The sequence below is a fragment of the Cephus cinctus genome, unplaced genomic scaffold, assembly GCF_000341935.2.
Source record: "Cephus cinctus unplaced genomic scaffold, Ccin1 Ccin1_scaffold0215, whole genome shotgun sequence".
Lineage (NCBI taxonomy): Eukaryota > Metazoa > Arthropoda > Insecta > Hymenoptera > Cephidae > Cephus > Cephus cinctus.
Window position 1 is genome coordinate 3189566 of NW_014332933.1, and position 21149 is coordinate 3210714.

The window sequence follows — 21149 nt, forward strand, 5'->3', positions numbered from 1 at the left end:
CGATGCTGACTGTAAATGACTGTTTCTGTAATACGATTGAAAGAAATTATTTTCTTACAGACTATCAAATGGACGCTGCATTAAATATTTGGATCGAATATGAACGCCTATGGTCGACCGGCTGATCTTCCGTGCGTCGCGGGTTGCCAGCGCGCAGGCGCACAAGTAAGCGATATTGTAACGGTCAATTTGACTTTTAAATGTCGAACGATACGACCGTGTGAAAACGACTAGGATTTATATGAGAATGCAAATTTTATGTGGTTCGACCATGAAGAGAAGGTAATCAAGAAAAAAAGAGGACGAGTATAAATTAAAGAATATTAAGCCAAGCCTTTTTTTTCATTATTACACGAAGACTAATTAAAACAGAATATTATACGATTAGGACGCAGACGGACGATCTACAGAGGGACTAATAAAATCCTAATCGAACGTAGTGATTGCTGCGAACTGATTCGAATTAAAATTCGCGAATGGTTCGACACGATTGTACTCCTTAACTCCATTGCAGTGCCATTGGGAATTCGCAAGTAAGCAAGAAGCGTGACAGTTTGCAAAACGACTATTTTTCAAAGCTTCTCGAAAAAGGTCGAAATTTGCACAAGCATTCGAGTTACCGTTACGCATGAAAAAGAAAATAGTTAACCTTTTCAAAAATGTCAAAGTGTCAATAATTAATGCGTTCAAGTCCATCGGTCGTGTTTACATGGACCATGGAGTCCGGTCATGCGCCATTAGCCACGTCGAATCCTTTCATCCCTAAAAAGGGGGGTGAATCAGTGCGATTTCCCACGGACTAATAATTCCGTCAGGCCCCCGTAAATCGAAGCGGATGGATGAAATAATCGAAAGTTCAAAATCCACTCGTTACTCCTTATGCAATATGCACGAGATTGCATATGGTGTCCGGTACTAGGGGGTGGTCGGAAACGAAGGAAACTAAAAAAAAAATGAAAGAGATCACTGACTCGAGACGCAACGGCAATGACGGCAGTTACATGGCAAAAGACGTTTCGACTCCTCAACGAAGTTCGGTGTGAATCCGCCTTTATCTGATGGAAGCACCTGCAGCCAGTATAGCGTAGACGGCAAAGAATTATCGTGACCTCCTCGACTACCAGTGGCCATGTGAACCTGGCAAGGAGGAGCGGTTCCGGTGGCGGCTTCCGGTTCGAGCCCTCTTTCGGTCCTCCTTCATTCAGCAGCCCCCGGGTCGAGGCTATATAACCTCTCCTATCTCTGCGCTTTTACTATTACTATGTGGTCACGGTGGCTACACCACGTGAGATACCGGGTTTCACGTGTTTTAATAATGTCGGCCTGTGGAGCACTTATTCATAGTTAGTGCGCTAAATGAATGCGCTTTACAGTATATTTATATATGTGCACACATATATCTATATCTATATTTAACAGCATGTAAACTTCATAAGAACTTGCCTTTCCTGTTATCGTAATGAATCCTAGGGAAAACATCCTTCTGTATTATTGCTGTAACTCCTCTTGATTATTAATCCCTTTGCATCTTTCGTGCGATCAAGATTAAATCTTCCGTAGATTAATTACGATCCACGTGGATTTTAATTTGTTTTCGTGGAAATCCTAGGCTTCTTTTGTAGTCGTCAAAATTTATTAAAAAAGAAAAGATTAAAAAAATTAAGGATTTATCGGTACGGCACGGCTAGTTACGTATGCATAGGTATGATATACCTACAGCATGAAAGCAGCAATCTCCGGTCTGGCGTAACTTGGCAAACCTATTCGGGTAGTATAATTGCACGAGAATCACATTCGCCTTAATGGACGTAGGTGTGAATCACGGTATACGTATTGTAGATACGTGGTTCCGCTGGGGGCTTCTTCTTTCACTGTGTAAAGAGATGTAAGAGAGGCGCCAGACCTCGGAGAGACATCAGTGGCTCCCACGTAGAGCAGCAACCGTGTCCAAGCTAAGGACTCATTATCCACTCCTTGATTAATTTATAATCGTACCTCCGACACAGGCCGTCGAAATTACATCCAAACACCAATTCTCATTTCCCTTTTGTCCACAGAGAGCAACGTAACTTCACTTCGCGCACCAAACATAACCCCCCGTAAACTCTATCGGCCATAACAATGGAAATGATACGGGGTTTAAAAATATCCGTCACCTTTATAACTACCCACGTGTTGCTTCTTTCCACTTGTAATAACTCCTAACTCTGTTCACCAGGAACATCCTTATCCATTGTTCCTGTCCTTTTGGCTTTCTCCTTTCGTAAGATGTATCGGTGGGTTCATCCTTATTATTTTTCACGTATACACGAGTTCATTCCTGTCAACAGTGAGTATTTGTTACTGGCTAGAGACCTTTCGAGTTTACCCAACAGATGGCGCAGCGGCGCTCGAACGTAAACTCGACTTTACGAAGAATCCACGAGTTTTTTTCGCCCGCCGAAGACAAAACAAAACCGAGTCAACCGTAGCAATCATCGCGAGGAGTAGAAACCAGTAGGGCGGTATACATGTAAGTCACAGACAACGAGGCACGAGCGTGTAAAATAAATGGCCCGTGTTTTACAAATTATTGTTATCGAGGAACGTTTCTTACCGTACGGCAACAAAATTATTGCCTCTACGTCTCTTTTGAGGTTCTCGTGATTTCGCATTTACCGACAGTGCAAGAATGTCGGATCGGGCTTCCTGGAAGAATTACATTGGAAGCAGAACCGTGACTCTTTTAACCTAACCTCGAATAACCTAACCCGTCATATTTTACGAGTTAATACCAATGGAAGGTGGGTCGATGTGTTTCGTTCAGGGAATAATTAACGGTTATGAAGCGGGCGATAAATCTTCCTTTTTTTTTCTAAAAAAAAAGAGAAAACTAAAAAATTACTACCGTGTATATTACTCATGACGGTAGTTACGCAATTATTAATGTTATTGTATCGTGTATATAGAAACGTCACGCATTTGCATTTCTACGAATTGGACGCTACGACGAACTGCTACAGCAAGGGAATAACGTGCGTGAAATCGCTGCAGAAAATGCAAATGGATGAAATTCATTGGATAACAGGAATTGGATTGCAAGCATTGCTAACCTGTGCGAATAGTTATGTGCCTGTGCAATGAGCATGCGCAATATAGAAAAATTGGCAGAGAAAGTGCGTATAGCAATTATGAGTTTAATCAAGCCATTTATTGTATCCATACCTGTGCGCTTGGATTAATTCTTTTTTTTTTTAAATCAATCATCCTCAAAATACATCCCCGTTGTTACTAACGACAACGCAGCACCCTGTACCATTTCCTACAGCATCCATAATAATTTTATTCTATGTTTGAGTTTAATCAAGGTCTTGAGAAACCCCCAAGCATCGTAACGATCTTTCATAAGAATTACGCAAGACTGGTTACGTTATTTTATGTTATTTTACATATCTCCAGGATTTACCAAGGAAATCATTTTCTCATTTACACCCTGGCGGAGCCAACGTCGCTACGTAAAATATCGCATTTTCATTATCGGAGAAAACAAAGCACAAGGGTACACATTGCAAAGTGTATAAATACAATTATCGAATGCATTAAATAATTCGTTTGAACTTTGACCCATACAAAAAATGTTTGTAGATACTCAATCAGCTTGAAATTTAATTTCAGGCTCTAACTCGTCACTGGGGAGGATCCTAATCGAATTCCTTGGTCCGCAGGGAGTGATAACACAAAATACAAAGTGTGAATCAACCGTTACTATGCATACGAAATTATGTACAGTCAGGTATGGAGGATACATTTTAAAAAAGATGGCGTCTCGTCGGTCAGTGGGAAATAAAAATTACTGACAGATCTGCATATATATATATATATATATACATATATGCATTATACCGTATAGTATAACTCGAGATCAGTGGGATGGTTCTGGTCCAGTAGGACGAACATTCAGGTGGGACTACGCAGACCTGCAGGATACACTAAAGTTATCTACTCTATAAGGTATAGTCAGCTATAGCAGTCAGTCGAGGTTGTTCGAGCGTTCAAAAGGGTTAGATTTCACAGGCTGATCCAAGGTGGGACGAGCTGAACTGCGAACAGTGCGAACACTGCGGGAGGACGATTCGCTTGGTTGAGCTATACTGGAGTTCAAAGATTGAGGATTTAGATAGACTCGCTGTGCTGGATGAGCTGGCGAGGGAGACGATGCGTAATGGGTCTAACCTAAAAATCGCAAGAGAATCCATAAGGCCGCTAAGGGTTAGTTTGTAACGAGAGTTTTGGACAATCGACTAAAGGGTAAGAAAAATTATAGCACGTGATGAGAACTGATGTAACTCGTCGATATCAAACCTCCACGTGCTCTTTCGAAGGTCACGTATCCTTCTCTGAATATACTAAATATGAATTCCTATACAGTTTGCATGGCGACGACTAGATTGAACTTCATACGGGTCTCTACCATGGACAAAGCCACGTGGCGCTGAATGAAAAGCGTTAACATAAGAATAAACCGGGCCCACCCTGTATATTTAACACCTTCATTCTTTTTGACATCCGGAAACCGACGCGCCACTCCCAGAAGTACCCAGTCGAATTTCCCATGCGAATTCGAAGGTTCCTTTGGAAATAAAAAAACAGTGTGAATATCGGTACCAGTTGATTTTTCAATGCATCGAAATCCTAAATTCATTGAATCGAATGGACGTGAGTCTTCGTGGTGCATTGGTAATACTTATTTAACCTGATAGAAAACCGATATATATATATATATATATATATATAGGTATACAGATTTAGCTCTGGTTCTTCTTGCAGATTCCAAGACCGTTCACCAGGTGCGACGATAAAGAGAAAAATTCATGAGTATGTCTTCATGTAGGTATACAGATTTAGCTCTGGTTCCCTAAATTCATTGAATCGAATGGACGTGAGTCTTCGTGGTGCATTGGTAATACTTATTTAACCTGATAGAAAACCGATATATATATATATATATATATATATAGGTATACAGATTTAGCTCTGGTTCTTCTTGCAGATTCCAAGACCGTTCACCAGGTGCGACGATAAAGAGAAAAATTCATGAGTATGTCTTCATGGTTACCAGACAACGCATACGTGAGTATGTGAACCGTACGTAAGAACGTAAGTAATAGTGAATACGTCACACATGAGGAATCGAACCCACGCGTTTCTCAGTCTCGCATGGTAGCGTTTTCCCACACGTGGTTCTTAGGAGGCGCCCTGGTGAGCTACTCTCTTCCTTCTGGCTTCATTTCACCTGACTATACCAGCGCAGAGGCCCTTCTTCGGATTTTTGCTGGCAAGGTGCCAGGATCAAGACTGGACCCAGAAGTGTCTGCATATATGGGACCTGAGGTTGCACGATCAGGATGATCTCAGGAACGGCGTAGGAAGCGAGTGGACGGATGATCGTCAGTGGGACAATTTTGATGAGGTGCCTAATCGGTCAAGATGAGCCACGAGGGGGAGACACCTGCCAAGTCTAGCTTCGAGTCTGCTTTACCAAACATCCAGTGGGAATCACCTGGTGAGGATGACTCAGAGAAGCTACTTCAGGAACACCTGCTCCACAAGATACTCGGAGTCCCGTAGCGACTCTCTTCCGGTCTGTAGTTTCGGGGAAGAGCATTAGCAGGGCCTTAGGGGCATTACGATTATACCCGTCTAGGATGGGCCATTGTTCCACTGCTCGCCAGGTAGCAGGAATCACGGGCCAGCAACTTGTGACACTTGGGGAAACCCTTTGGGCCGGTACGTATGTCACTGCTGAGCTCATCCTTAACGTGCGAGGTTAACCGAACCGTATTGATTGGCCTTTGGTATGATTAGGTCTAGGTGAGGTTAGGCAGTTGATCCAAATTTACTGGGGAATTGTCCACCCACTGAGCTTGCTCTTGGACCGCGCAGAAAAATGTGGATGACCAGGCTGGCTAAAATCCATCTGCGCCATGTGGACTATGTCGGAATACCCGATGGGGCAGCTGCTCAATGGCCCGGGGCACGTGCTGCCGTTCTATTTCATTGTTCGACCAATCGCCAAGTCAAATCCCCAGAGCATCCCCCAGAATGATCACCAGGGTCAGGTGCAGATCAGTCGCGTACCTGGCAGCTGCAGGAACCTCCAAGAGTTTAGATATAAAAAATTATTTCTTTCAGTTTTACAACTCAAACAATCACTGACCAGAGTAAAGGCGGATATACACAAGGCTGCTTTCGGGTTGACTCGAATAGGAGGCGACCGTGGCTTCTTGGAGATGTCAGGAACACGTGGGAAGCTCACTGGGTGGGCGAGGGACACTGATCTCGAAAATCATAGTTTCGACCGAGTCGCCCACCAAGCCAATAATTTTCATTTGGAGTGACCAAAAATGAACTGTACCGACGAGGACGTCAGTGCCAAGATGCGGGGTACAGGTGGATTAAAGAATAATCTTGAATCCTTTAGAAGAAAAATACGCGGCAAAATATGAAAATAGAAAAATCGTATTCTCTCACCGTACCGACGTAACCTTCCCAAGCGTTAAGCGGTGCTCTTGGTAAAGCAATAAAGTCGCCTCGGTGACTCTTAAGCTTGCAAGAAATTATTCATAAAATCCTGACAATCCGGCAAAGAGAGCGTCGGGACTACGCAGAGCTACAGTATGTTTATGTTCCTTCGCCTTTCCATCCTTTTACGGCGCGAGAGCAATTAGAGTAGAAAACTCATGGAAGACGGCTTTGCCAATTATTATGGTTAATTAGGTTAGGTTCCCTGCGCTTAGAAATCAGGAGTGAATTCCTAGATAATTTAACTGCGTCGTAAAGCGGATTGGATTTTAATTTTGATAAATAATATTAAGTAGTAGTATCGTAAACTATATGTATACACAGCCATATGCACGTGTACGCAATGCGTGCTTAGGTGCTTGTATCTATTTATTCTTTTTCTGATATCTCTGTCTCTGTCTATCTCAGGCTTTCACGCCGGAGCGAAAAGCCCCGAAGGAAGCCTTGAACCCGAAGAAGAAGTCGTGGTTGGAGGAAGTGCGGATACAGAGCCGGTACTGTCGCAGTCTCAACTTTGCCACCAGTGATTCTCAATCGAATGAAATTTTGAAAAAAAAAAAAAAAAAAAAAAAATTCCACTAGGCCAATGCATGACATCTGCACCTACTTTCGTGAGCGTCGTACCGTTGCGGAATGGCCGCAACGCGTCTCAAAGATACAGCCCGAAGCATTTGTCTGGGCGAGACAAAATTAAATTTTCAAAAGGTCACGATTTCGCGCCGTTATTTTACCGGGCAGTACCGGCATTAAATGTACACCCGATATAACGATGCAAAAATATATTCCTAACCCCAAAATTGTGTTTCATGCAAAAAAAATTTTTTTTATTATCAATCAAATGTCACGCGAAGAACGTACGCAATGAATTTCTCCTCATCGAAGCAAAATCAAGACTTTTACCTCAATGGTCTTTTGCTTGAATCACCGAAAAAAAAAAATCCAGGAAATTAAACTTTTTCCCATATTACGTCTCGTTGCGTAATGTCCTTCACGGTAATTGATTCCGGAAATGCAACACGGCTCGGCAGGTTGCCGCTTCCATTTTTCGGCAGGTGATTTTGAACGCTGCAGCGCCACCTATTTATAACCAATTTTCTTGCCAGTGTAAAATTTAAGGGTACCGAATTCGAAGGGCTGTTTTCATTAAGCCCCATCGCCATTAGCTGACTCAGCCTTTCATTCCGAATGGTTAATTAGCACAGCCCTCCAGTGAAAACGCCGAAATAAACTAAGCACCAATATATATATATATATATATATATATATATACACACACACAGTCCTCTAGACGTAATATATCCAGCCCAACATAATACCATACAAGCAAGGCTAAACAAGAACCAGATAAAGTTATTCGCGACAGCTACGTTGAAAATGCTCCTTATCCGTAACAAAGGTAAAGTCAATTCCATGAATTAAGTCCTGATTAATTAAGCCCCTCTAGAGAAATTCTCAAGTGGCGCCTCGACAAAGGCATATAACACGAGAACGATCTCAGCCACTTCTAAATTCTATACCAAGGAGTCTTCGGGCAGAGTCCAAAGACGTCAATATCTCCGCCGAGTCTTGGCGAATTAACTTTAAGGAACGAAGCGACAACGTTTTTCGTCTCCAGGTATAAAGCTAAGTCGACGTCGCCGCCGGCGCCATCTGACAGTTCGCGGCGAAATTACAGAATCGTACAACGAAAAAGAATCCACTCACGTAAAACCGAGGACTATAACCGTGAGGATTCTCAGCGTCGAGTCAACCCAACGTATAATCTTTTACTATGAAATTTCGCCGTGGCAGCAGTCATATTTCTTTTTCTTCCCCTCATTCTTCCTAAAACCCCCTCCGCTCCTCTGAGAGACTCCTTATCTACAGTCGACTGCAAATATGCACAGCCATATATATATATATATAATACCTCACGTTCGATAAAACCAGAGTCAACTTGGTACAAGTGTCCGTTGTCGCTCATCGTCAGTGTTTTTTAACGTCGACGATAACAAAGTTGCCGCGACGTGAAAGAGTCAAAACGTAAATAGAGATACTCCTTGAGACTATAGGAGGTAGAGTGGTGTATACATAATGTACGCGCGCGTTCAAGGCGCAATGATACAGCATACGGCCAGGTATACGAGGCGGTGAGCCGATAAGAAAAGTACGGTCGTTTTTCACGAAGTTATCGTGAAGAATCTTTTTTTTTCTATTTTTGACTAAAAGCATACTAGGCTACCTTAACAAAATCTTTACGTGACAGTCGCAAGAATATTACTATGGGAGGGTAAACAAACAAAGATTAGCCACGTACCAATTTTTAAACATTAAGTATATATATATATATATATATATATATATATATGACGTATACATAATAGCTATAGATATACATGAATCACATTCACGTTAACCACGGTTTGGCATGATTAATAATAAACTGTATAGGGAGGAGCGTATGCCATTGATCCCACCGTGTCAAAGCAACGTATGACCAGATGTCCGAAGATTGCGTAAGGAAATAATAGCGAGAAATAGGTAAACCCGTTATGCGTGGTAAAAAAGTCTTTATGCTAAACGAGTAGAGAAACCGTTTTTCGCGCTGGTTGGCATACATAGCTACGTAATACTATGTACGGCGAAGGTACACCCGGTACACGTATGTAAATAGGAGAGTGCGCGTTGTACGAGACTCGCAAGAGCGTCAAATTACGAAAATTGTGTAAACGACGATGAATGAACGCGATGCATTTTTTTTGACGGAAAAACATAGTGGTGGAGTCGAGGGAAGTTTTGTTGTAATTAGCATTGACCAGGTGAACCGTAAGCAGAGACGTTAGGTTAATGTTTTTTTTTTTCCATTAATATCCTACCCGGTTGTATTATGCTGGTAAATTCTGTGTATGATTTTAAATGCGAAGGGGAAAAAAATAAAATAAAAAATTACTGACAGAGAAATTTAGGTTTTGGAGTGATTAAAAAAAAAAAATTAACTTTATTACAATTTTTTTTGGTATTCAGTTAATTGGATGAAAGGGCTTGACACAGGAACTTCAGTGACGGGTCCGTCTGTCTTTGTCTTACGCGCGCAAGTGCCGATAAGTCCGTCTCTCTCGCACTCGCGGTAGGTATAGGAAATTGAACAAAAAAATAGAAAATCCGAAAGATTTTTCTCTCTCGAGCTATTGCGAAACTCGAAGATCGACAACCTCGTTGTATAACGGCTATTGGATATTTACGGATGACTTTAACCAAGTAATTTTTTTTTGCATCATTGCGAAATTCAAACTGTTGCACCGTGAGCAGTCGCATGGGGATAATTAGTCATGGAGAGGGAGTCAGGAACCGCAGGAGGTTCGTCCCGGAAATAATGGTTCACGAAGGGAACCTTGAACCCCTGTGCTAAACGGTGGAGAGTGGGAATTAGCGACTGAGCAAGTTGGGTATTCGCAATCGCAGAGAAGGTTAGGTTAGAATATTTAGGATGCAGCGAGATAAGACTGGACGAGAGACAAGAGCCAGAGAAATCGCTCTAATAACCGTGAGATATATTATGCGGAAAGTCTTAAGAAAAAAAAAAAAAAAAAAAAAAAAAAAAAAAAAAAAAAAAAAAAAAAAAAAAAAAAGAAAAAAAAACTTTCTTTAAAACTAAATTCTCTTAAACGTCAACGTTCGTGGGGCGTATATCCTACCGGAACAATTCCCCGGTACCATAAATCCACAGGAAAAAGAAATAGAGCCTGAGCCAATCGCCAAGGAACAAAGAATCGAGACAAAGACCTTGAACCAGAAGTCAGTGAAGTACGCGTCGGAGGAACCAAGAAGCGTTACAAGATTTTTTTGAAAAAAAAAAAAAAATCTTTAAAAATAATTTTTCCTCCGTTCTTCGAAAAAAACCCTGAAAACCCGTAATATGTTGGATAAACACAAAAAAAAAACCCACTATCCCAATTCGATAGAGCAGAAGCCTCGTTGGATCCATCGACAATAAATAATAATAATATCTAAACACAAAACCAGGTCCACGCTAACATATGTAAATACCGGGCCGAATGGGTTGAAATCGTAAACCAAAAAAAAAAAAAAAAATGATAACGGGCACGTCGAACCAGTCAAACAATTCAAAGGTAAAGTCACCGTGCGCTCTCCGCGCCGTTATAAGAGTCGTATAGGCGTGATGAACTTTTTTGCAAAAAAAAAACAAAAAAAAATTCCCGAGTTCGTAAGCCTCCGGGTGTATAATTTCCGAGTCGTAGTCGAAGCAGCGCGCGAATCAGGGTCATTGACGAGCATGAAATTTCAGATCGGAATGAAACGTCGATCTACAGTACGTACGTGCTAACGTGCAGTCTTTATCCGCCATAATGTAAAAAAAGAAGAATAACGAGCACGCACACACTATACGATACATGCTGGGGTACAGAGAGAAACAAAAAAATTTGTTTACTATAACACCATACACATAGCCGATACGCGAACTACGTCATGTTTACCCATCGTTCCACGTCCACCCGTGGGTACACGCGCACTCAGCTTACACCGATGACACACCTATGCGTAGTGATCCTGTAACGAATGTACTATAGGTGCCTTACCCTCGTTCTCGCCGTATCCACCAGCTCCGAATTGAACGAGCGCGTGTCTCTCGGACGAATACAAATTTCGCAGCTCTCTTAAATCGACGTAAACGATACATTGACTGTATCCCGTTATAAGATTTAGTCCTCCGTACCGCCTGGACTAGGCATTGACTTCGCGTACAGTGCGTATCAAAAATTTCACATACATACAATTCGCTGTATCCTTACTAACCCTTACGGGTATATTCGCAGTGGGACGACACCTGGTACTATGACGTTCTCAAGTGAGCTATACGCCCGTCCACGTGTGTGGACTACCACGGCGATGCCATTCTGTACACACACTGGCAGGAATTGTATCGAAGTAGCGCGTGAAAGTTTCATTGAGAGATTCTTGCGGCATCGTGGAAAATACCACGTGACGAGCTAATGGGGCACAGGGACACGAGGGAAAAACATTACGAGGTGAGAGGTCGCTTGTGTATTAGATAAAATAGGTACGATCGGACTGATATTATCCTAATCGCTTGTCCTACGGGAAAAATGCGTGTATCGATAGACATAATAATAACAGGGGTTAACCACGTGTCACGTGGTGTCGTTTCTTTTCTAAATCGTGACGCGGCGCAAAGGCAGTTACCACACCTAGTTCGCGTGCGCGTTCACGATTGACACTTTGATCACGTGTCGCGTAACGTCAAGTTATGCGAGGCTCATGTTAAATCGGCGATCGAGAGGGGAGGGAAAAAAAAATATAAAAGTCACGGCTAATCGAAAGTAAAGGAATTCGAGCTGGCGTATTTGACAACGACGCTACGGTAATGAGGAAAAATAATGCACGTGATGCGCGCGCAGCCTTTTTGCGTCTCCCGATTGTTATTATTATTATTACCGTAGACAATAAATGTCGTTCAGCCGATTATCGGTCGCACGTTCGCTACGCGCGTCTTGTGATTTAATGACGTATGTGTGGGTACACAAAGGACAAAGGAACGAAATCGTGGGGACATGACGTAAGGAACAAGGCGTGTCCACACGGGCGCTCAACGTCTAACGAACCGCTAACAAACGTCTATAATCGGATCCGGACGACGATAGAGTGATTCGTTTACATGTAAATTGAATTGATTGTAATTTCCGTGCGCGTTGAGGTATACATACACAGAATGAATATAGGTAGTATGTAAATGAAGCTTAACGCGAGAAATGATTTCTTACGAGAGAAAAGGAATGCGACGTAGATAGGAACGACTTAACGATAAATTAAGCAGCGCCTATGGAAATCATAATAACGAATTAATTCTTAACAAAATTTGCGTCGTCGACGCAACAGGCGCTTAACGACGCGCAAGCATAACGGGTTGCCTCGTTTCAGGCGTCGTGAAAAAAAAAAGACCAAACTCAAATTTCCATCACGGCTTAAAAATTATAAAAAAAAAATATATATATTAAAAAAATTATTTTCAACACTCACCTGCACGGCACTGTTGAGAAAACAATTGTTCTGTCCAGGTCCATTCAAAAGTCCCTTGGTACTGGTGAAGCTGGCGTTGTGATCTCGAGTCGATGTTTTTTGACCACCCTGTAGCTGCTGCCTGTCAGGATGCTTCGAATGCGACTGATGGCTGTGCGATTGCAGGTAACCAGAAAAGTCGACGGTGTCCTGAGACGAGGTCTGCTGCTGCAGACTCATGGTCGAGGCCATGTTGTTGTAATTAGGTTAGAATCATCTGTAATGAGGAAAAAAGAAAATTGAAAATCTTCACAGTAACCACGAAACCGTTTATGCTCGAGGACCACGTGTATTTCTGTGGAAAATTAAGAGAAGCGGTAATAATTCAAAACAGAATCTCATAAGGCACAGGAAGATCCTTGTTGCCGTAACGCATCCCTGTGCCCGTATAAGTCCGTGATAAAGGGCAGCATTTATGTAATCCAATAAGTTAAAGGGCACCTCAGGTCATTGGCGACAACGTAAATCATTCTTACGACGTTTTTTTCGAACAAGGTTAATCGAGTTATATATATATTTTTTTTTCTATAAAAAAATTTATCATTTCATAACACCAATTTATCCATAACGGTGCAAGCTAGGTGGCAAAGCGTACGTGTCCTTATAGGAAATTGTTAAACGCACGAGATCGTGCTCCTTTGTTTCTGTACGATTGAGCAGGATTGCATGCGGGTCTTTATGACAATTATCGATATATTGCTATCCACGTGTTTTACACGTATGGATTGCGTTGAACGTGTTCTTAGGCCATAATGGGCCTATTCACTTGGATTCTGAAAGAAAAAATTGACTTGCCGATCTCCGAGTGGCGGCTTGCTTTAGAAATGCGAGTCTGGTATATATGTGTATACGTATTGTATATCTATATAACATATGTGGTATATTTCAAGGAAAACGACATTTCCGATTGCTATCGCTTCTCTTTGAATTCTCTTGCGACTGAATGGAGCTGCCGATTTTTCTTTCCACGTTATGCGTCTTGAGATCAATAAGATTTTTAATGAGATACCAAGAGATACCTTCGTGTCATCCATAAGCAACGTGCATCGTCGTGATATCGCTCGATGACGTTGAATATCAGATTGATCCTATATCTATATCGATCGATAGGTAGAAAATGGCTAATTTTGAAAATTCAAATTTTTTTCAAGTGTTCAAGGGGCGATGAGAGGAAATGAGATTTCTATTAGGAAAAATTTTTTTCTACCTGTCAAATTGTACCACTGATAAGAAACACGATAACTTGGGTATGAAAAAAAAAAAAAAAAAAAAAAAAAAAAAAAAAAAATTTTTTTTATTCCCATCTCGTCGGTATAAGAATAAATCGCGAGGATGCTTTATTATGAAATCGGAAATTGGCGTCGATCTTCGGGCGAAGAGCGAGCGTTTCCAGAGTCGTAAGATAAATGTATACAGAGATGTGGTCCACTTTGAAGGAGTCCCATAGGTCCGGGCAATAAAAGCCAACCGAACGTAAACTCATGTGAAACTGGGTTCTACAAACGTCGAAAGAAAAACATCTGCGGGTCCGTAAGCACACAAGAATTTCGAGGGAAACCAAGCCGCGCGTAATCAGTTCGAACGTCTGGATGACGTTGAATCTTGACACTGTCGGGAGATAAGGGTAAATTTTCGAGGGTCGAGGTTATGATCGTGAAGCGGGGCGCTGTTAATTAAAATCCAGATAATATTATACGACCTTACGCAGCGAAATTCAATCGATCCGATAATTCATGGATCCCATAATAACAAGTTTGTCAAAAATATATTTCTTTTCGATTTCCATCTGATTCTTCACACTGAAAAGATGCTCGATAAGTTTCTCTGTCAAGTAAAAATACGTAATACGGGGTTGAGAGGGGAGTTTCGAGGAAAGTAAAAAAAAAAGTGTAATAAAGTAAAAAAGAAAAAATCTCTTCAGCGACACACTAAACGTTATGGCTGAGCGAAGTGCGTTTGTTTCAAGTGGTCAGGGAAAAGTAGTCCTAGTTGAGAATTCGTCCTCGAGGGCGGACGTGGCGCCACTGTCGTCTTTGTTTGACCAACAATGGCGTCGACTGTTCCTGCGTACGTATATTTTTTAAAAACTGCCAGCGTTGTTTATGGTATCCCGAGTACTGGGTCGAGCCAGCGCAGCAGTACGAGACAATGGTTCCTTGGAGGCTGTGGTTATTCCTTGGGGTTATTCCTTAATTTGAAGAGGAAGAAAAAGAAAAGTCGTTTCCTCGACAATCATAGGAATCTCGAGTGTTCTACGAAATGGGGACGAAATTACGTGTACGGGATACTTGAGAATGTTTTTTTTTTTCGTTAAATCCGAGCACCGGGATTTACGGGGAAACGTGAAATGTCGTTGAAAGTGAAATAACTATTTTTCAAATCAAGTTTGCAAGTCTTATTATATAATTTTACATAACTTTACATGTGCCAGACGGGTATTGAATAACTGTATTCAACTGAAAGGTATAACTGGATTATAATTATCGTTAACGTGCCGATCGAATGATCCGCGCAGACTGCAATTATTAGTTATGCTCGATCTGGTGATCGATGTTACGGAGAATTAGGTAAACACGAAAGAAAAAGTGATCGGAGAAAAAAATTTTCTTTGACCTTTCGACACGATTAAAGATCAATACTTATCTTCGGAGCAAACTATAAATCGTAAAATATAATCCGAGTGAATTTAATTAGTCTGCCACGTATCGTGGGAGCTTTTAAATCCTAGAATAGATTCCAAGTGTTAAAGTACCTTGATTCTCCCACCTGGGAAAGTGAAATTTACTTCTCTTGTGTCCAGAGCGAGGTAGGCTTGGTTTTTGAATAAGAGGGGGAAGGGGGGAGGGGGTGGAGAGTTCCAAATTTGGCTCTTCCAAATTTTTAGAACACGTTTGTTTCAGTTTTTTTTATTATTTATTTTGCGGCCATTCCAAATTTTTTTCTTGCGTCAGCACCCTCGCAGATTTTGGACCAAAAGGTTGTTATAAAATTTTAATTAGAACACTCAATTAGCACTTAGATAGGTCCTAATATTTTGATAGATTTTTTTGGGGGATTTTGTATTGATAATCCAAAAAAAAACAAGGCAAAAATCCTAAATTCTCTTGACGAGTAAAAAAGATATATAAAAAAGTTGAAAATCACAAGAAATCTGCGTGATAGCCACGTTTCAGCAACGACGAGTAGCCGCTCCTGTTATTTCGGAGCGCCGTATCGGCAGACGGCTTGACGAGGGCCATCTGGTGGCTGCAGGAGGCAATCGCGACGCCCACGAGCATCCGTGCTGCACAAATTGGACGTGCCTGTCAATCCGCAAAGACTTTAACGTAAACGTTTAAGTCCCCTGCGCCTCGTGCGCCCGTAAATACCTAAAAGCGTCAAGTCGTCAGGAATTAGCTTCACGAGCAAGTCCGCGTAGAAGCTGCCGGGTACGAGGTAAGGAAAGCCGGGAGGAAGAAAGATAACGAGAAAGAAAAATAAAAATAATTAAAAAATATAATAAAACAGACGAAAAAAAAAGGAAAAACCTTCGAGACACGGCATCTCGCTACGTCTCGCACTGCTTTTGCCGTGGCTACGACGACGTGCCCTGCTACACTTTTTTTTTTTTTATACACGAATTATTTATAACGTCCGACCGTAAAGGTACGTGCACAACGCGAACAAGACACTAAGAGCGATTTATAAGGTTGGGCGATTCCGCAATGCGGCGCGATGCAAAATGCGACTGATGGAGAAATTATGTTTGTTTTTCGTTTTATCTCTCTCTCTCTCTCTCTCTCTCTCTCTCTCTCTCTCTTTACTTCTCTACCAAAACTTCTCTTGGACAGGGATAAATTATTTGACCTGCGATTGGAAAGTTGGCTGGGAATTGGACGTCTTTGAGTAAATTAAACGAAACGGTGGAAGTAAGCTTTTTTTTTCTTCTTTTATTACCTTGGCACTGAATTTATACGGTGATATATGGTCAGATTTCGTATAAAAAATTTCATATCGTGCTTGAGGCTAGCTATGGATTTCGAAGCGTACACCGATAAGCCTTATACACTTTGGATATTGAATAATAGTATCGTTAATGGCGTATCCCCATGAATAATTCAAAGAATTCTCGTGAACCTCGATCGTCTGATTTCCGACTCTTGGCTTTCTGCTGTCCCTGCTGTATCGACAGGGCTTCGTTAATTAGCCACTCGTTTGATTGACGAAACGGCAACAGGTATCAAGGGCCAATTAAAACAATGTCGATAACCGAGGTATCTGTCATATCCAAGATTATGGATTAAAAATAATTTAAAAAAAAAAAAAAAAAAATTTTTTTTTCGATATGAACAAAAATCTCAATCACTATTTTTAAAACTGCATCTCATTTTAAGCTCTACCCGTCATTTTCCAAATCCTCCTCCCCCCCCCCCCCCCTGTATACGTCAAACCTGATCAAAAATTTTTTTTTCGATATGAACAAAAATCTCAATCACTATTTTTAAAACTGCATCTCATTTTAAGCTCTACCCGTCATTTTCCAAATCCTCCTCCCCCCCCCTCCCCTTGTATACGTCAAACCTGATCCCTCGCGGTGCAATCGACGTTTAACAGGAAGTCAGCGAAGTTTATTTACGCGTCCCGAAATCGTTGACAAGTTCGTCGACCGGGAGTCTGAACCAGCACGAAAATACGTATCGGTATAGGTACCCCGAGTGTAATTTTCAAATTTCAAAGACAACGTGTATTGATATACATATATATATGTACATATTATACCTCCCTTCTCGTTTAAGACAAAAAAGACCAAAAAAATTCCGCAGAAACGCAACAGACCCACACGAATAATACAGTGACTACGCGAAGACATCGAAAATCATCCGATCTCAACGGGGGGGGAAAAAGTATATAAATGAACTCCCAGTAGGTTTCGGCGTGATAACTATTTTTTTTTTTTTTTCTTAAATCCACCGCCTGAATAATTAATCCACACGGTAAAATGGCCGTTATCTTCGTATCCGTCTCGAAGTGCCTCGAGCCGTCCCTTCGGTATAACCAAATATAGGTTGTTACCCGACAGAGTCCCAGAATGTCCATAAGAAGCAAGAGACTTAGGTCCATATTATTCCATCTTTCCATTTCTTTTCATCCGCTTCCGCTAACACCCCCCCCCTCCTTACCACCATTTAAGGTCTCATTCACAAGTTCTTGCGTCGACTGTACCAATATGCATCATACATAAAATATATATATATATGTATAATATGATTCAAAGTGATTTTTCAAATTCCCAATATTTCTAGAATATTTATTATAATATACGTGACAAGATACAGTGCTCAGCCAAAAAGTCAAAGCCTTGACATATTATTCCTTCGCCCGCGGACCTTTCGAAAGGATCACTTTTTACTCGATCCTTGAAACCACCTGTAGACCATATAAGCTTAACAGTATATTTTTATGTTGTACCCTGGCACTTACGGCAACTGGTAGAAATTTTCAAATTCGTCTTATATAATTGAAGCTGAAAAGCCCCGAATACGCTTTTCCGATAACAGCACAAAACAGACGTGGTATTATGGCAAGGGTTCACCTAATACCCAGATACCACGAAATGCCACGGGCATTACCAGAAGCTCAGTACCAACGAACTAGACGTAGGGGAACTTCTATGGGGGATCGAAAAGCTATCACATAATACATCACAAGCATGAGATTAATGGTAAGCAAGGACGCTTCTCGATATCCAATAAATATAAGGGACGCATTCAGACCAGATGCTATATAAACGGGATCACAAAAGAATCCTCGACAGCCAATGACAATCTGGTATCCAGGATAGGATGGTAAAATTTTTGATAAAAAAAAATTTTTCCTCACACCTGGGATCGAACCCATGAACTATTCAGTGCTTGGTTACATGATATACATAAGTACATCTATGTATATCAGTGTGCCATATATACGTATATATAATATTCTGGTAGCAAATAACAAACAATTAACGATCAAACGACAAGTCAGCGAATTTCCAAAGTAATATTATCAGGAGCAAACTGAAGAAAAGATTTTTTCGTCGACGATCGACGCGGTTTATCAGCTCGCTACGGTAACCCAGCTTCTCGGCAGAGTATCTACCAAGTTCCCACAGCTTCCGAGCGAGATTCGCCAAATTTTCGTCCGTCAATAACAATTCTAAGAGGTTGAGCCAGTAGCGGCCATTTCGCCCTGCAACGATCCTACTTCACGAATAAAGTCGCGAAAGAGTAAAAAATTTGAAAAAAAAATTTTAAAGACCACGTGATTATTCCAAAAAGAAAAAAAACAAGACCCACAATAATTTCCCTATAAAAATTGTCAGCGTCCAAGTCGCCACGATGGTCGCCCGCAAGGCGCATCCTCAACGAGCCTTCCGTCCGCTGCCAAAACAAACACAAAATCGGCTCCAGCCGGTCGCGCGTTTACACACAACCCTCCGACCACCGTCTACAGCATATACGTATATAGACTCTATACAGTACGCAATACAACCTGAACCCGTCCAATAGTTACAGGTCCCTTCAAAAACTGCAGTCTCCGTAGCTACCGACCGCAGGGCCCAAGCGCCTCCCTCTACAACGACTTAACCTCAAAAAGAAAAAAGACCCTACCTTCTTTTTCTTCCATTTCTTCTTCCGTGCTCCTCGCCCTGGGCGAACGAATAACCGATCGAGAACCACGAACCTGCAATTATCCCGGGTCCCGGCCGTGTACGATTGTACGCAGGTGCACCGGCTACGACGTAGTAGCCAACTTCAGGGCGTGAGTCTCAAGGATCGCCTTGTTATTCAAAGTCGCACCGTAGTCCCGAAAATCGAGTTACCTCTCGAGGATAGGAAATCGTGTAAGTAACCCGGCAGCTACGTAAACCAGAGGTGAGTGTACGACTATATATTTTTCCTCTTCTAATCCCAACGCACTGTCGACCCAACCTAACCCAGCAGACCCCGGACGATTGTCGCAGCTGCAAGCATCGCCACGTGCGTCCAGCCGTACCTGCATTAATACGTAGGTGCATAAAGTCTACCCAAACCGCATGGCGTATAACTTGCTTGATTTGTGCGACGCGCGGCTTAGAATACAAAAAAGGCATTTACGAGCGATAAGATGCGCGAGGCTGGTAGCCCTTGCGAGGTCAGAGAATTTTTCATTGGACGATTCAGCCCACGAGAATATGACTACTGTACGCTACGGGGGTATACAATAGAATCTTAGTGCACGAAAGTGACAATTATTTCAATCTCGACAGACGATACAATAACGGAAACCAAAGCAGAAGAGAGATAATATCGATTGCGAGGATCAGACTTCTTTTTTCAAAGGTTCTGGCCCTCACCCGGGTTCACGGTGCGTCGATGCATCCCGCGTGACCGCATGCTGTTAATCCAAGACTGCATGGATATTACAGGAGAGAGTATGCTTTTGCGGTTTAATGAGAAAGAAAAAATACAAGAAGCACCCATCGAGCTAGTCACGCGTCAGATATACCCCTCGAACGTCTGCGTCGATATGAAAAAAATTAAAAGGTCCTGAAATTCCCCGAGTCACGTGACTCTGTGGTAACTTTATATCGTCTAGTGACTTTTCATCTTTCACTTTTCACTGTAGCCTACTTACGAACATTGGAGGTGCAAGATACTCGATGGCCCATAGAAATTCAGTGCGTCCAAAGACAAATAATAATAAAGACCCAAACAGCTGAGAGAGACGTGCCTTGTCAAGTGTCGGACATTCAAATGAATACTAAAAGCAGTCATAGAATGGATACAGGTAGGTAAACATAGGCGAAGTAATGCACATCCACAGTGCGCTATGCACTCTTAGTGGGACTCTTGACGTATCAATAATCGAGAATGGATGATTGGGAAGGAAAAAGGATAGAGGATAGGGGGGTATAAGGACGGAACGTCACAATATATTGTATATATATATATATATATCAGAAGCTGTAACACGTACTGAACGAGTAACGAATTCTGGATACGACCTAAACGCTACTAATCCGCGTTACGTATACAAAAAAAATATGGCCGCTCGCGTGCAGTCAATTACGCATTCGTAAGAATGATTCAATGGACATCGTAAGTTACGACGTCTAATTAAGCGATCCAGGCACCTGCTGGGTCTTGCATTTCGTTTACACGTTATCCGGGTCAAGGATCGAATAATAACAACAGTATGGCCGCACAACGGTACGGCATGCCGAATGAATGTGTTTTTTTTTCTTTTTTTTTCGTAATACCGTTTTTACGCGATTTATGGAAAAATTCTTTACGGATGCCGTACGCGTGTAATCGAGAGTGAAATTTGTGGGAACCCAACACGTTCGTTCACGTGACGTAGAGAAACACGGTTCGGACATATTGGACTGATAGAACGTCGAGGTGACCGATGGTCCAGCCATTAGTGTCCAGCTGTTAGGGATGCTGCGGACGTTTTCTTTTGTTTTTTTCTCTTCAATTTATTCTTTTCCTTGTTTCATACCACCCCCCTCC

At 41.8% G+C, this 21149-nt stretch overlaps 1 protein-coding gene and 2 long non-coding RNA genes across 4 annotated transcripts in view; 1 reads left to right on the forward strand and 2 right to left on the reverse strand.

Annotated features, from left to right (window-relative positions):
* Window positions 1-21149, reverse strand: part of LOC107265130 — a 60885-nt gene that overhangs the window by 26150 nt on the left and 13586 nt on the right. Inside the window, exon 3 of the mRNA XM_015734211.2 lies at window positions 12598-12853. Within this exon, the coding sequence (XP_015589697.1) occupies window positions 12598-12828 (231 nt within the window). The 5' untranslated portion in view covers window positions 12829-12853. The remainder of the gene's footprint in view (window positions 1-12597; window positions 12854-21149) is intronic.
* LOC107265144 lies at window positions 1244-8332 on the reverse strand. Its single transcript, XR_001537126.1, has 3 exons — window positions 8266-8332; window positions 1718-2320; window positions 1244-1613 (listed from the first exon to the last, which is right to left on the reverse strand). It is a non-coding gene; the product is annotated as an uncharacterized LOC107265144 (long non-coding RNA).
* On the forward strand, window positions 2342-4867 carry LOC112493962. 2 transcript variants are annotated; one of them, XR_003058965.1, is made up of 6 exons: window positions 2342-2783; window positions 2949-3155; window positions 3655-3990; window positions 4054-4287; window positions 4408-4716; window positions 4807-4867. It is a non-coding gene; the product is annotated as an uncharacterized LOC112493962 (long non-coding RNA). The 2 variants fall into 2 exon arrangements; XR_003058964.1 differs by having other exon boundaries at window positions 3655-4287.